The 13,780-nt window shown below is 50.7% G+C and overlaps 2 protein-coding genes across 6 annotated transcripts in view; both read right to left on the minus strand.

The window, feature by feature from the left end:
• On the minus strand, window positions 1-9,705 carry LOC133340640 (uncharacterized). Its single transcript, XM_061549034.1, has 7 exons — window positions 9,532-9,705; window positions 7,403-7,513; window positions 6,046-6,158; window positions 5,317-5,524; window positions 3,871-4,051; window positions 3,093-3,167; window positions 1-2,524 (listed from the first exon to the last, which is right to left on the minus strand). The coding sequence occupies exons 2-7, from the start codon at window positions 7,470-7,472 to the stop codon at window positions 2,458-2,460; spliced, it is 714 nt and encodes a 237-aa protein (XP_061405018.1). The 5' UTR covers window positions 7,473-7,513; window positions 9,532-9,705; the 3' UTR covers window positions 1-2,457.
• The window catches only part of LOC133340571 (uncharacterized), a 21,629-nt gene continuing 17,424 nt past the window's right edge, over window positions 9,576-13,780 (minus strand). For all 5 annotated transcript variants that reach the window (XM_061548905.1, XM_061548902.1, XM_061548901.1 and 2 more), the window contains exons 12-14: window positions 11,563-11,763; window positions 10,178-10,323; window positions 9,576-9,745 (exon numbers count right to left, since the gene is read on the minus strand). In XM_061548905.1, coding sequence (XP_061404889.1) covers window positions 9,709-9,745; window positions 10,178-10,323; window positions 11,563-11,763 — 384 coding nt within the window. In that variant the 3' untranslated portion in view covers window positions 9,576-9,708. The remainder of the gene's footprint in view (window positions 9,746-10,177; window positions 10,324-11,562; window positions 11,764-13,780) is intronic.

Below are 13,780 nucleotides of genomic sequence, written 5' to 3' on the forward strand. Positions count from 1 at the left end.
TTTCTTTATATGATGGTTTATTCAAATCAAGGCACATTGTGTACAAGTGATAGGTAGCTTATGCAGAAAAATACAATCCATAATATACAGAATACACGTCTCACTTGTAAATTTTATAATCACGTGTGCATCTCAGTCTACCTATAAGAAGAATTACATGTCAAACTATGTTACCGCACTCGCTAGCAGGCTCCTGTAACCCTTTAATCCATCACCAAGCATACAACACACGCACTCGGCGTTCAACAAATCACTCTTTGCGAAACAAACACTTTGAAAATATTTTTCTCCCAGTTTAATTCCAGTCCTCTTGTCAGGAGATGAAGAGGTGTCCATTTGTCAACTCTCCAAGTAGAGCAGTTGCATTTCTCCGTGTTAAAGAAATGAGCTGCAAAAAATGATATTACAGAACTTTTTTCTGAGCTCCCTTTAGGTAACTTTCTTTTTTAATCCACATACTATGTCGTGCTGCAGTTTCCCACGTGCCCTGCTACAGAGAAATGTTTAATCTTAATTTGGCGAATGGTAGTCAAAATTTATATTGCTTTAAATAACTCAAAAGCCAAATTCTGTCAAATGAATGGCACTTATGACCAGATCTTAGTGATAATCTATTTTAATTCTGCTCATTTAACATGGCAATGATATTTCTGTATCCAAAAATGTTCCTTACCTAATTTGATCCCGCTAGCAGGGTCATTTTATGAGATAAACAATCAATGTGGAACTTCTTGTAGGGCAATGCAACTCCATATTAAATTATGGCCCGGGGAAAGTGGACTTAACAGAACCACTTCTGAGATACCGTCAAATGACCTCTGATGTTCAGAGTAGGGGGCAACACTTTTTCCATCCACTGTGGTACAGAGTAATGTTCATCACGTGGCAGTCAAACCAATATTCTAATAATTCTAGATTTGAAGCTTTCGTGACTGCAAGGATTCATACTCTTAGGTTTTTTCGGTAAAGTCACGTAGGTAAAAAATAATAATAGTAATAAAAGTTAAATAAAAATCACGTTTCGGAGGCAACACAAGCTTCCGTCTTCAGGTGGAACCGTCACAGCAAGCGTGCTGTGACGGTTCCACCTGTGATTTTTATTTTACTTTTATAAATTTTAATTAAACAAATAATTTTTTACCTACGTGACTTTACCGAAAAAACCTAAGAGTAATATTCTAATACTCGGAGCAGGAATTGAACCAAACCAAGTGCAAAACCAAACTTAATCCAATTGTATTTTTGGGGGCTATCACTTGTGACAGTGCTGAGATCATCAACTTGCGACACTTGAGATTCCACTTTAATCACAGGTAGCTGAGACTAGTTTCGAATTTAAAATATCAGTGGTTCCAGCTCATTGAACCCTCTAGCTGCCTGACCACGGCCACCGGGCCACATTCACCTACAAACTTTTACACACAACAAAAACTGTAATGTTTTAAATAGTCCAGCAGCACCTACAATCCTATTAGGTATTTCATCAGGATGTCGCCAGGCTATGCAGAGAATACTTCTTTTAAAGGACCATGCCACCTGCACCTATAAAGAGGATTGCGGTTCTATCTTCCTCGGATTTTATGGACCTGGCCTTGCACAGGCTTGTATCATTCGCCCATTCTTCTCTCTTCTTTATTTCAATGTATTTCTTTCTTCTTGTTTGGTAAAGCAAAAATGGAAAGGGCCTGACCTTGTCCTAAGACTTTAGATAACCTTGATCAATATGCAGTCTGCCCCAGCTGCCTGGGTGCAGAGCATTGCACGTCTTTGTGACCCATGTGCCGAGCCTTTTTCACCGGCTTTCTGGCAGGCTAGGAGGGACTGGCAGGTCCCACTCCACTGCCTGCACCTTGGTTGCAGGGGACTACCCCTGGTGCTGTCCAGCCCAGCGTTGTAGCATGAGGCCAGTACGAACTGGCCCTGGGAGGCCCAGGGTCGATTCAGAGGAGGCCCAGGGCCAGTTCAGATATCACTTGCCACTGATGTTAGCCGTGGCCAGTAATCACACTCGACACAGTGAACTAACCACTGCGCCAACACCTTCCACACACACACAGACACACACAAACACATACATACATACAGACACACACATTTGTATTACCGCTTGCCAGAATGTGTGTTCTCTAACACAACCCCCCAAGTGAACGTTTCTTGGCTGTGCTTCTATTTTGGCAAATAACTGTTTACATTAGGTAAATATTTCCTTCACACCGCTGTGTTTATAACATTACGATTCTGCCCTTCATGTGCAAACACCCCAAATAAAAAAAAATGTTTAAAGCAAACTGCCAGCCCTTAAAAAGCATATCCAGGGTCTAAAATGGTAATAGGTTTACAGGAAAGTTACCCCTTTCTAAGAACACCCAAAAGATAATTGCTTTTTTAGTTTTTAAAGGTGACTCGGAGGGTTTTAGAGACAGGCGTAAGAGTCTTGCAGAATGAACGCGTCCGGGCCTAGGTCTCCGAGAAGCCTTGCACGGGTATGCTGTATGTGTTGTTATCCATCCCAACAACCGGGTTGCTGAGGGGAAGGAGGGGAAGAGAAGGGGCATCGTGGGGAATGCGGGGACAATGTTAGTAGCAAACCTTACAGAGTTGAATTCATACAAAGTACATCTACAGCCCAGTGTGGTGGTCCAGGTTAAGCCGTGTATTGAGCATATCTTCTCTCAAGCTTTCGCCAACGCACTACTGTGGGCATCTTCAGAAGTTGTGGCGCGTCATGGAGGCTTGAGAAAATAACTTCTCAGCAAGCGGCCGAACCTAACCCGAATATCCACACCTGGATTTACAAATGCGTGCCGAATCCTACATGCGACGTTTACAGCCGTTTGTCGGTCCACTGCTGAATGAAAGCCTCCCCAAGCCATGTTGGTCGTGGGAGTTGTTTGGAGACACATAGCACACTGGTCAGGACGGGTTGGTGAAGGAGGGGCTGGGCGGGGATTCCCAGGACATGTTCAAATGACACTCGCCACCGACGTTAGCGGTGGCCGGCAAATGAAAGGTGATGCGATTGCAGGCGATGTGGAGCTCGTATTAAAGGCGAGGCCGGCGGGACACATCGCTCGCTCGCTCGCGGGGGGCACCTGTAGGCTGGTGTCTCCCCCTGCTTGTCGTCCAGGCCGGTGATGTCCTCCTTCAGCGGCTTCTTGCGGAAATACCTGCAGCAGGAGCGGAGGGGAGATAGGAGGGGGGGGTGAGGCAGGGGTTGGGAGGTCACAGGGGCAAGCATGGGGCCAGCCGTAGCCGTGAAAGGGGCCTGGCGTGCAACGTGCGCCTGTCGGTTCGGTCACCCGCCTGGCCGTGCAGGTGCCTTCCCTGCGAATGTGTAGTATTGGGCCAACTTTGGCATGCGGTTGGAACCGTTGGACCAGCGTTGGCTCATGTTTACTGGGTCGGTGGTGTTATGAGATGTGGGGTTTGTGTGTGTGTGTTGGGTGGTTTCTTGTTCACTAAACCCACATGCGTGTGTGTGGGTTTAGTGACCGGGATTACAGCGATCGGATCGCTGTGGGGTTCACGTCCTGCGGTGTTTATGTTGGGGTTGTGTTGAAGTGTTGCCGTGGTCCTCTCCCCCCACCCCCTCCCTTCCTTTATTCCCCTTTCTCCCCCTTCCTTGGTTAACCCACTGTTCCCTACCGTTATCCCTACAGTTGTAGGGTAGTGAACGCGTGTAACTTTAATCGGCCCTCACTTTGGGGGTGATTTTACTAAGAGGTTGCGGCTGGAACGAGTATGTTGTGCACACGCGAAATGTATCCCCTCTGTGACCTCTGTTATTTTATTTAAAATCATGATCAAGTAAAATAAATAACAATGAAAGAATAAGTGTTGCTGTGGTCTCGTGAGTCTCGTGAACTTCACATGAACGGGAGCTTGAGCAGGGCCCCCTCCTGCCGCTTCCGCATCAGAACGACGGCCGCCACAGCCGCCACGATGCCCAGCAGCAGCAGAAGCCCCACGGAGAGGCCGACGGTAAGACGCGATGAGGTCCCAGGTCCCGACACGGACGACGACGATGATGACGCTGACGAGGACGGGCCGTCTGGAAACATTAATGAGGACAAAGATAAACACAACAATGACGACAACGATGATGATGATGATGAAGAAGAGCCAAATCAGTGTGTTGATTTTACTCTATCATACCATACTCAGGGTTGTGATGGGGTTAGGGTTCAGGGATATGAATAGAATTCGTTAATACCACATCTAGAATATTGCTGTGGCTTGGGTTAGAGTTAGAGGTGCCATGGTGGTGAGATGTTAACTACCTCGCCTGGTATATAGGAGGCTGTGGGTTCCATCCTGACCCTGATGCCTATATATTTGGAGTTATAATGTTCTCCCTGCTGGTGGAAACCCACCACCAACGCCGCTGTGATCCATCACTCCCATTAACATGAGCTGCCCCGCCCATGCTGCTGACACTTGGGCTACGCCCATTTTAAACCTTGATAAATAGCTTGCCTTGAGAGGCTAACCCCCTTTTCCTGATGACGACCGCTTGCGTCGCGATCGAAACGTCGTGGTTTTTATTATAATTTTATTATTTTTCACTTTTATTCACTTTATTATTATTTTTCTACCTACGTGACTTTACCGAAAGAACCAAAGAATGTGTTCTCCATGTGGTCGCATGGATTTTTCTACAGGTCCTCCGGTTTTTTCCTCCACATTTAGAAACATGCGTTTAGAGTATTTGGTTGCTGTAAATTTCCACATGATAAGCCACTTCAGTTGGGCAATCATTTGTGGCCAGGTCGCTTCTGAAAAAGAGCTCTATAGCGCAGTGCGCCTTATCTGGTAAAATAAAAATACATTTATACTGGTAGGAACCCTACTGGTTCCACCAGCCCACAGGGGATTATTGTGTCTGTCCGTCGTGCAGCGAGGGGCTGGGTGGGGAGGGAGGGGCTGGGTGGGGAGGGGAGGGTGGGGAGGGGCTGGGTGGGGAGGGTGGGGCTGGGTGAGGAGGGGAGTGTGGGGAGGGGCTGGGTGGGGATGGTGGGGAGGGGCTGGGTGGGGAGGGTGGGGAGGGGCTGGGTGGGGCTGGGTGGGGGGTGGGAGGGGTGGGGCTGGGTGGGGAGGGGCTGGTCACCCCGTGGTGCCCTTATAAAACTCAACGTTTAACCTACTCACGCCGGCTTGTGCCCGCCCTCACAGTCGGGCATATTTGCGGAATACACCACGTCGCCGTTGACCCTGGCCATTGACCGAGCAACCCAACCTTCCTACCAGCTCCCTCCGCAGGAATGTGTTATACAGATAATGTTGCTGGGCATGTGCACGACTGCCCCCACATCTCACCGGCCACGTGCAAGGACCCGGGTGCGACGGCCAGGTCCCCGAGGCGTCCTCCATGCTGCCCGATGTGGCGCGCCACCCGGCCCTGCAGCTCGTCCGCGGACACCAGGCGGGCGGACGTGACGGCGAGCTCGTAGCGCGCCACCACGCTGCCCCGCGCGAACTCCGTCACCACCGCGCGCACCTCCTCATCGCCCAGCGCCTGCTCCAGCTGCGCGGGTGGTGGTGGCGGGGGCAGCGGCAACGATGGGCAAGGGGGGCAGCGGTTGAGATCGGCGGTAAGAGGGGATGCCGGTTGGCCCCGGCGAATGGCACTAGGCCCACACACTCTTGAATGTAAACCGGCACCCTTGGCGAGCGGCAAAGTTCCCTTTGGAAGTTCGCCCCTTCTGGAAATAACACTGCTACGTATGGTCATTTGTTGCCCGTCACATGACTCGTACAAAGAAAGGGATACGGTGCGTCCGTCAAAGTGGATGAAAACGATTACGTGCTAGTTGCTGCACATAGTCAGTGTGCACCTGCACCTTGAAGAGATCCTTTCCCTTTAAGAGACAAGGCACCGTTGTGGGAGAGAACCCCTCTGCGCTACGAACCCGGCGACCCGAGTTCGATTAACCCTTCACGGCCAACACCAGTGACGATTATCTGAACTGGTTAATTAATAAAAACGATAAAAAAAGAAAGCGCTGTGCCTCTAAGGCCCCTAGGAAATGGGAGTACGGCGCTCACCAGGTGAGCCACGTGCTCTGCCATGGCCCTGAAGACGTTGCTCTCCCTGTCGCCCAGCGCCGGCGTGAACTCCACGTTGTCGAACGTCAGCGAGCCACTGAAAAGCTGCCGCACTGTCCGGTCCGTGAGGGTAAACGGGTTTCAGGGTTAACGGTCAAACAGTACGAAAAAATAATAATCTGTACGGCACTTCATCATTTAAACGCGGCTGTTGTTTTACATGCTTTGTGGCATGTCATGTTATGTACGCACCACTGCGGATATTTACGTTTTTAAGTGCAAATGTTAATACGTGCTTTGGGATAAGTAATTCATTATGCGAAACTGCTGCGTTGGCAGTGGCGAGCGAGCACAAATAATGATAACCTCATCACATTCGTCGATAGCAACACTGTGGATTTCAAAAGTAAAAATAAATAATAGGCAATGTCTTCATAACCATTGCGCAAAACGTTGCCTATGATACATTTCTCTCGTTTAAGGCCACACGGTATTATTGACGAATATGTGGGAATTGAATTTTTTTTATTTATCAGAATAAGGTGCACACATCCACGATATATCTTCGAGCCAGACCTCCACCCGACGCAGCCGTATAAAATACCGTCGTCAAATGATGCAAGCGTGCCGGGTTTTAGTGATTTTTTTTTTTTAACATGCAACATCACCGGTATGAAGCTCAATCTGATGGCCTTGTTGGGAGACACGCCGTGCTACTGCCAAGTTTCATATTTGATGTTCCCCCTGGTGTTCTATTAACCTCGCGCTCGGCATTCGGCATTCGTGCCTACCAGCAAGGACACGCGATTGATTTTAATTGGAAAAAAACGTTGATAATCCTACGCAAAACTAATTCCGAATTGGAAAAAACTAATTTACAGAATCTATTGACAAGCAATGAGATAAACAAATGACAATTCCCACTGAGTGCACCGATACGGATGGAGTGCGTCCTGGAAATGACTAAGTAATCACATCGTGACCTTAAAAGGTTGTCCGTGTTGGGTTGCTGCCATGGCAAGATGTTAACTCCCTCGCCTGGTATATAGGATGTCGTGGGTTCAATCCCGACCGTGACGCCTGTATATTTTGAGTTTGCGTGTTCTGCCTGTGGTCACATGGATTTTTCTCCAGGTCCTCTGGTTTTCCCCTCTGCGTTTAGAATCAACATGCATTTATAGAGTCTTTGGCTGTTATACATTTACACGCGATAAGCCACTTTTGTTGAGTGATAATTTGTGGCCAGGTCTGGCAAAAAAAAAATTACATAATAATTGAAAAAATATTGACAGGGTGGCCCGCGGTTATATTTGGGATGAGCGACGGTGCGAGTTAGCGGGCGAGTGCGTCGGCTGACCGGGGGGCGGTGGCGGCGACGGTGGGGGGCTGGTGGTGCTCGCAGTCCGGCTGGGTTGTGGTGGCCCCATGGCCGTCGTCGTTCGTCTCGTCGTCGTTGTCTCCTCCTCATCTGCACAGACAAACGCGGAGCGCGGGCGTGGCCGCGGCGATCGAACGTCGGATTCGGCGATGATTCGTCGAATCGCAAAAATTGTAAACGACTGCTTTTTGTCGTGGTTGATTACAAGGGCCCCTTTAAAAATGGAGGTCGCCTCCACATCCTGCCTGCCGAAGGTAGGAAACCCCCTGCAAGCCACGCCTAACGTGGCGCAACTGACAATGCTGATGACGTCACAACACCCCGCCCATCAGCTCCTATCCAGTGTCACACGTGGGCGAAGGTCAGACTGTTTTTTTTGTTTGCCTTATCCGTACAATTAGTCGAGTAACAGAACCGATGAATGGGAGAGTAATCGATTACTTTGATGATCGGAGATGCTAACTTTATTTTAAAAATCGCCATTGCAAATCGTCCCCACGGGCATGAGACTGGCGAGGAATTGTGCTTCCACCTGGTGTGGTCAGGTCGGTGCCTGGCGAGCAGGTCGGTTGTTTAACAGCCAAACAGTACACTCAACCCGGAGCGCAACTCATCTGATGAACACGTTAAGTGAGCTACCTGGACACCGACAGGTATGTGATCTCACCTACTACGGACACAGGACAGCTACGTGACCTCACCTGCCTATGGACAGGACAGGTACGTGACCTCACCTACTACGGACACAGGACAGCTACGTGACCTCACCTGCCTATGGACAGGACAGCTACGTGACCTCACCTGCCTGCGGACAGGACAGCTACGTGACCTCACCTGCCTATGGACAGGACAGCTACGTGACCTCACCTGCCTATGGACAGGACAGCTACGTGACCTCACCTGCCTATGGACAGGACAGCTACGTGACCTCACCTGCCTATGGACAGGACAGCTACGTGACCTCACCTGCTACGGGCAGGACAGCTACGTGACCTCACCTGCCTATAGACAGGACAGCTACGTGAACTCACCTGCTACGGGCAGGACAGGTACGTGACCTCACCTGCTACGGGCAGGACAGGTACGTGACCTCACCTGCCTATGGACAGGACAGCTACGTGACCTCACCTGCCTATGGACAGGACAGCTACGTGACCTCACCTGCCTATAGACAGGACAGCTACGTGACCTCACCTGCCTATGGACAGGACAGCTACGTGACCTCACCTGCCTATGGATAGGACAGCTACGTGACCTCACCTGCCTATGGACAGGACAGCTACGTGACCTCACCTGCCTATGGACAGGACAGCTATGTGACCTCACCTGCCTATGGACAGGACAGCTACGTGACCTCACCTGCCTATGGACAGGACAGCTATGTGACCTCACCTGCCTATGGACAGGACAGCTACGTGACCTCACCAGCTACGGGCAGGACAGCTCCGTGACCTCACCTGCTACGGACAGGACAGGTACGTGACCTCACCTGCCTATGGACAGGACAGCTACGTGACCTCACCTGCCTATGGACAGGACAGCTACGTGACCTCACCTGCCTGTGGACAGGACAGCTATGTGACCTCACCTGCCTATGGACAGGACAGCTACGTGACCTCACCTGCCTATGGACAGAACAGCTATGTGACCTCACCTGCCTATGGACAGGACAGCTACGTGACCTCACCAGCTACGGGCAGGACAGCTCCGTGACCTCACCTGCTACGGACAGGACAGGTACGTGACCTCACCTGCCTATGGACAGGACAGCTACGTGACCTCACCTGCCTACGGGCAGGACAGCTACGTGACCTCACCTGCCTGTGGACAGGACAGCTACGTGACCTCACCAGCTACGGGCAGGACAGCTCCGTGACCTCACCTGCTACGGACAGGACAGGTACGTGACCTCACCTGCCTGTGGACAGGACAGGTACGTGACCTCACCTGCTACGGACAGGACAGCTATGTGACCTCACCTGCCTGCGGACAGGACAGCTACGTGACCTCACCTGCTACGGACAGGACAGCTCCGTGACCTCACCTGCTACGGACAGGACAGGTACGTGACCTCACCTGCTACGGACAGGACAGGTACGTGACCTCACCTGCTACGGGCAGGAACGTGATGGTGGCACGGAAGCCGCGGAAGTGGAGCCCCGCGTCGCTGTGGAAGGAGACGTTGAGCGACCGCGCACGCGACGACACGGGCGGCGGCACGGAGTCGGAGCAGAGCACGATGGGAGCGCCGCCCCACTCCACCGTCACGCTGTCGAAGCGGCAGCTCAGCGGAGAGGCGCCCTCCAGCTGGAAGTCCAGCCACTGGTGGGGCAAGAGGGGGGGGCAAGAGGTTGGGCCACGGGAGGCACGGATGGGGGAGAAGGAATGGTATGGAGGAGAAGGAAGCATGGCGGAGCAGGTTGGGATGAGGAAGTCTGGGACATTGGGGGGGGGGGGGGCGGGGAGTACAGGGAAGGGCAGGGAAGGGCAGGGAGGGGTAGAGAAGGGCAGAAAAGGGCAGGGAAGGACAGAGAAGTACAGGGAAGAGCAGGAAGGGGCAGAGAGGGGCAGGGCAGGGAACGCTGTTGTTTAGCAAAATGATAGCGCTCATGCCTCATCATCGAGTCGCCAGCTCCAGATTGAGCCTTAAACCGCCCTCAGTGTGCACACACACGAAACACACACACACGCCGACACACACGTGCCACACACGTGACACGCGACACACACGTGACACATACACGCACGCCGCACCTGCAACAGGATTCGGTGTCCCAGCGGCGCCGTGAGCTCCCACCTCGCGTCCTCGTCGCGGGGGTACAGGTCAGGGCCAGTTGGGGCTGGCGAAGGCCCGGGGCGAGCTGGGGCCCAGGCGCACGGCGTAGGTGCGGGAACCGGGGACCTGGCATCGACGCAGCAGCACACGGGGACGGCGTTACATTTGATCGGTTGTTCAAGTTGTACGTACAATGGCACCACATCCACCAGGACCGACCGAATCGCCATCGTCACCGTCGTCATTATCACCATCGTCACCATCATCATTATTATCACCATCGTCATCACCATCATCACCAGTGTTGAATGTACTGTATGTTGAACCTCTTTCGCACCGTACGTAGCCAACCGTGCATATCGGAGGTGCGGGGGAAGGACAACAAATTAAACACAAAACGCAGTTCTACAGAAATGAGTTTTCAATGTAGATGATTTAAAAATGCATAGCTCCATTGGCTTCCTAATATTAGAAGGAAGAGTGTTCCAGACGGTCACAGAATCGTTCATTCATTCATCGAGGTTTTATGGTGAGGCTTCCTGCAGTAAAGATGATTATGATAATTACATGAAGGGCATCCTTGGGTAAATAAAGGAAACTTTGTATTATTTTTGGAGGGGCAGAATCAGAATATTTATATCATCTGGAGGAATTCGACGAGCGATGAAGCTCTTCATCCACAAGATGTCCAGCAGTGGCGGGTCAAAACGTTGCAGCAACAAACAAGACGAAAAACACGATGGCAGTACAAAGTACGATTTGGCGAACGACTGGGTGTTTAAGGTTAGCGATTTGTCGTATTATCTGGCTGTATAGCAAATGAAATAAGTAATATTAAAAAATCATTTTTTTAAAACACGCTTTAATGAAATGTACCCTACTCATAATCGCAGAACTCCACGACTTCAGGAAGTGGCCGCAAAGCTTGCCATGTAAGGGACCGTAGTGATTTACAGCCAACGTCAGTTGAGCGTGGACAATTAGACCCAAGCCAAAACATAACATATAAAAATTAATGTTTTCATGATAGAATATAGTATTGTCATCAGTATGACATAAGTATACCAAGTTTTCAGTGGATACCACATTGGGAAGTGGGTTAAAATTTAGTTACAAGATTTGAAGATATGACAACAACAACAACGACAACAGAGTGAGTTAAATAAAAGCGTGGAAAATACAATTATTTTACTATGCAAGTTAAAATTTGTGTTTTAAAAATTTGTATTTTAAAATTTGTGTTTTTTATTTATTTAGGGCACCCTTCATAACATTTGCTACACGCCCCGCACTAGCTTCATCCGCCACCGGTAGCAGTATGCTGCTTTTGCTACGAGGATAATCCAGCACGAGTGCCCACTCACCGTACGCCACGGGCGTCACGAAATCTGACGGACGCGGAGAAGCCCCCCTCCATCCCCACCGCCCCCCCGGCCCCGGCCACCACCGCCCACAGCGAGATGCGCACCGCCGAAGCCCCCGACACCACGAGCTCAGGAGCGCTGCTCCCGCAGTAGCGGCCAATCACGGGCGACGTCGTGCTGGGGCCGTCCTGCACCACCAGCTGTTGGCGGGGGGAGAGGAGGGGGGGGGGCAGTGGGAGCGGGGGGGTGGTAAGGCAGGGGGGAGGTACGGATGAGGGGTCAGGACTCCGGAACGCCGGGTTTTATCATCCGCTTGTTTGTTATCGGGTTTTGTCCAATTTGGTGACCTGGGTCACTGTTTCGAATGAGATTTTAACGCCCCTCCCCCCCCCAACCACCGTGTCTCTTGTAGTTCTCTGCTGGTTCAACAAAAACAACTTGAACCTTGAAAACACTGACAATGATGATAAGGATTATCCTGCTGTTGTTGTTGATCGTGATGTCGCTGTTGACGATGATGCTGCTGATGATGCTCGTGATGATACAATGAATGTGCCTACCTCATGCTGATGTCAACTGCTACGGCTGATGGTGATGCTACTGCTACATGCTGATGATGTTATTGCTGCTGCTGATGATGATGATACCCATGTTAGTGATGTCGCTTCCAATTTTTTCGGATAAAATAACTTCAGCAGCATTGATTCAGGCACAAGCGAAACTCTGGTGAGCAGTGCCATGGGGGGAGGACCAATTTGAATTGGCTTTTCAATTGGCCATTCCCCTCATGGCGTTTGTAGCCACCACAGCGGCCAAAGGGGGCTCTGGACAGGTGCGAGGGGACTGGTAACCCCTCCACCTTCAACCCAAGTATCACTAATCCACGTGAACACACACACAAACACACACTGGTAGAGTCGGGCTCGCTCGCTTGAATCAACGTTGGTTAAATACCAGATGTTACAGGGACACTTTAACAATGCAGCCCATGGGAGCCTTTAACATTGAAGTCTATGGGGATTTTTAAACATTAAACCTCATGGGAGACCTTAACACTGAACTTTATGGGGGGACTTTAAATATTGATCTCTTTGGGAGCCTTTAACAATTAACCCCATGAGAGCCTTTAAAAGGAACCCCATGGGAGCCTTCAACATAGATCCGTATGGGGGCATTTCACCATTGAACCCCTATGGGAGCCTTTAACATAGATCCTTATGGGAGCCTTTCACCATTGAACCCCTATGGGAGCCTTCAACATAGATCCTTATGGGAGCCTTTCACCATTGAACCCCTATGGGAGCCTTTAACATTGAACCTCATGGGAGCCTTTAACATTATGTACACGTGAGTGACTTTATGCAGGCATGAGTCTGCATATCTCCGCAAATTGACACGTGGGGGGGGGGGGGAGGGTGTGGAGCGGCGAGGGGTGATCCTGAAAAAATGGGCGGCGGGGTGGGGAAAGGATGAGGATGGGGCCGCTCACCTGTCGGCCAGATAATTACGCGGGAATGCGGGCGAGATCGCGTGTCGCGCGTGGTGGCGACTCGGCTCAGTCATCGGAGAAATTGCGGCAGGCAACCGATCCGCCTCATCCCCCCCCCCCCATCCTGCTCCCCCTTGAGATTTTTAATATCATTATAATAAATTATTATTTTTGTTGTTGCAGAAATATGAACGGACGAGCGTATTGATTTTCGCCGTCATTACGCTCAATTATAGAACGGGCGCGGGCGAGCGGAAAGTTCCCCGGCCTCCGTGTGGCAAGATCGTGGGCGCCGCTGTGGCGAGGAGATGTTAACTCCCTCGCCTGGTATACAGGAGGTCGTGGGCTCGATCCTGACTCTGACGCCTGCTGCTGTGTATTTGGAGTTTGCGTGTTCTCCCCGTGGTTGCGTGGATTTTTCTCCGGGTTGCTCTGCTTTTTCCCTCCACGTTTAGATTGCATTTATCGAGCCTTTAGCTGTTAAAGATTTACCCACGATAAGCCACTTTGTTGAGTGATCATTCGTGGCCAGGTCGCTTCTTAAAAAAAATCTCTATAGCTCAGTGGGCCTTACGTGGTAAAATACATTTTAAAAAATAGTTTAGTGTGCGCACAGACAGCTGAGACGACAACGCAGCGACGCCCGGTTCACATGGAGCCTCCCGTCCTCCTCCGAGATATTAACGCTATCGTCTTACATACACGGAACATTATTATTACGACTACTC

The sequence above is a fragment of the Lethenteron reissneri genome, chromosome 10 (assembly GCF_015708825.2).
Source record: "Lethenteron reissneri isolate LAM-NWPU_2019-01 chromosome 10, ASM1570882v1, whole genome shotgun sequence".
Taxonomy (NCBI): domain Eukaryota; kingdom Metazoa; phylum Chordata; class Hyperoartia; order Petromyzontiformes; family Petromyzontidae; genus Lethenteron; species Lethenteron reissneri.

What these genes read in the sequence shown, in the direction of transcription:
- LOC133340640 (XM_061549034.1), bottom strand. Translation starts at nt 7,472, where the DNA reads ATGGGGCCACCACAACCCAGCCGGACTGCGAGCACCACCAGCCCCCCA. An exon ending in GTCGCCGCCACCGCCCCCCG is followed by an intron (nt 6,159 to 7,402) that starts GTCAGCCGACGC and finishes CGGACCGGACAG; the next exon opens with TGCGGCAGCTTTTCAGTGGC. An exon ending in CGGGTCCTTGCACGTGGCCG is followed by an intron (nt 4,052 to 5,316) that starts GTGAGATGTGGG and finishes TAATGTTTCCAG; the next exon opens with ACGGCCCGTCCTCGTCAGCG.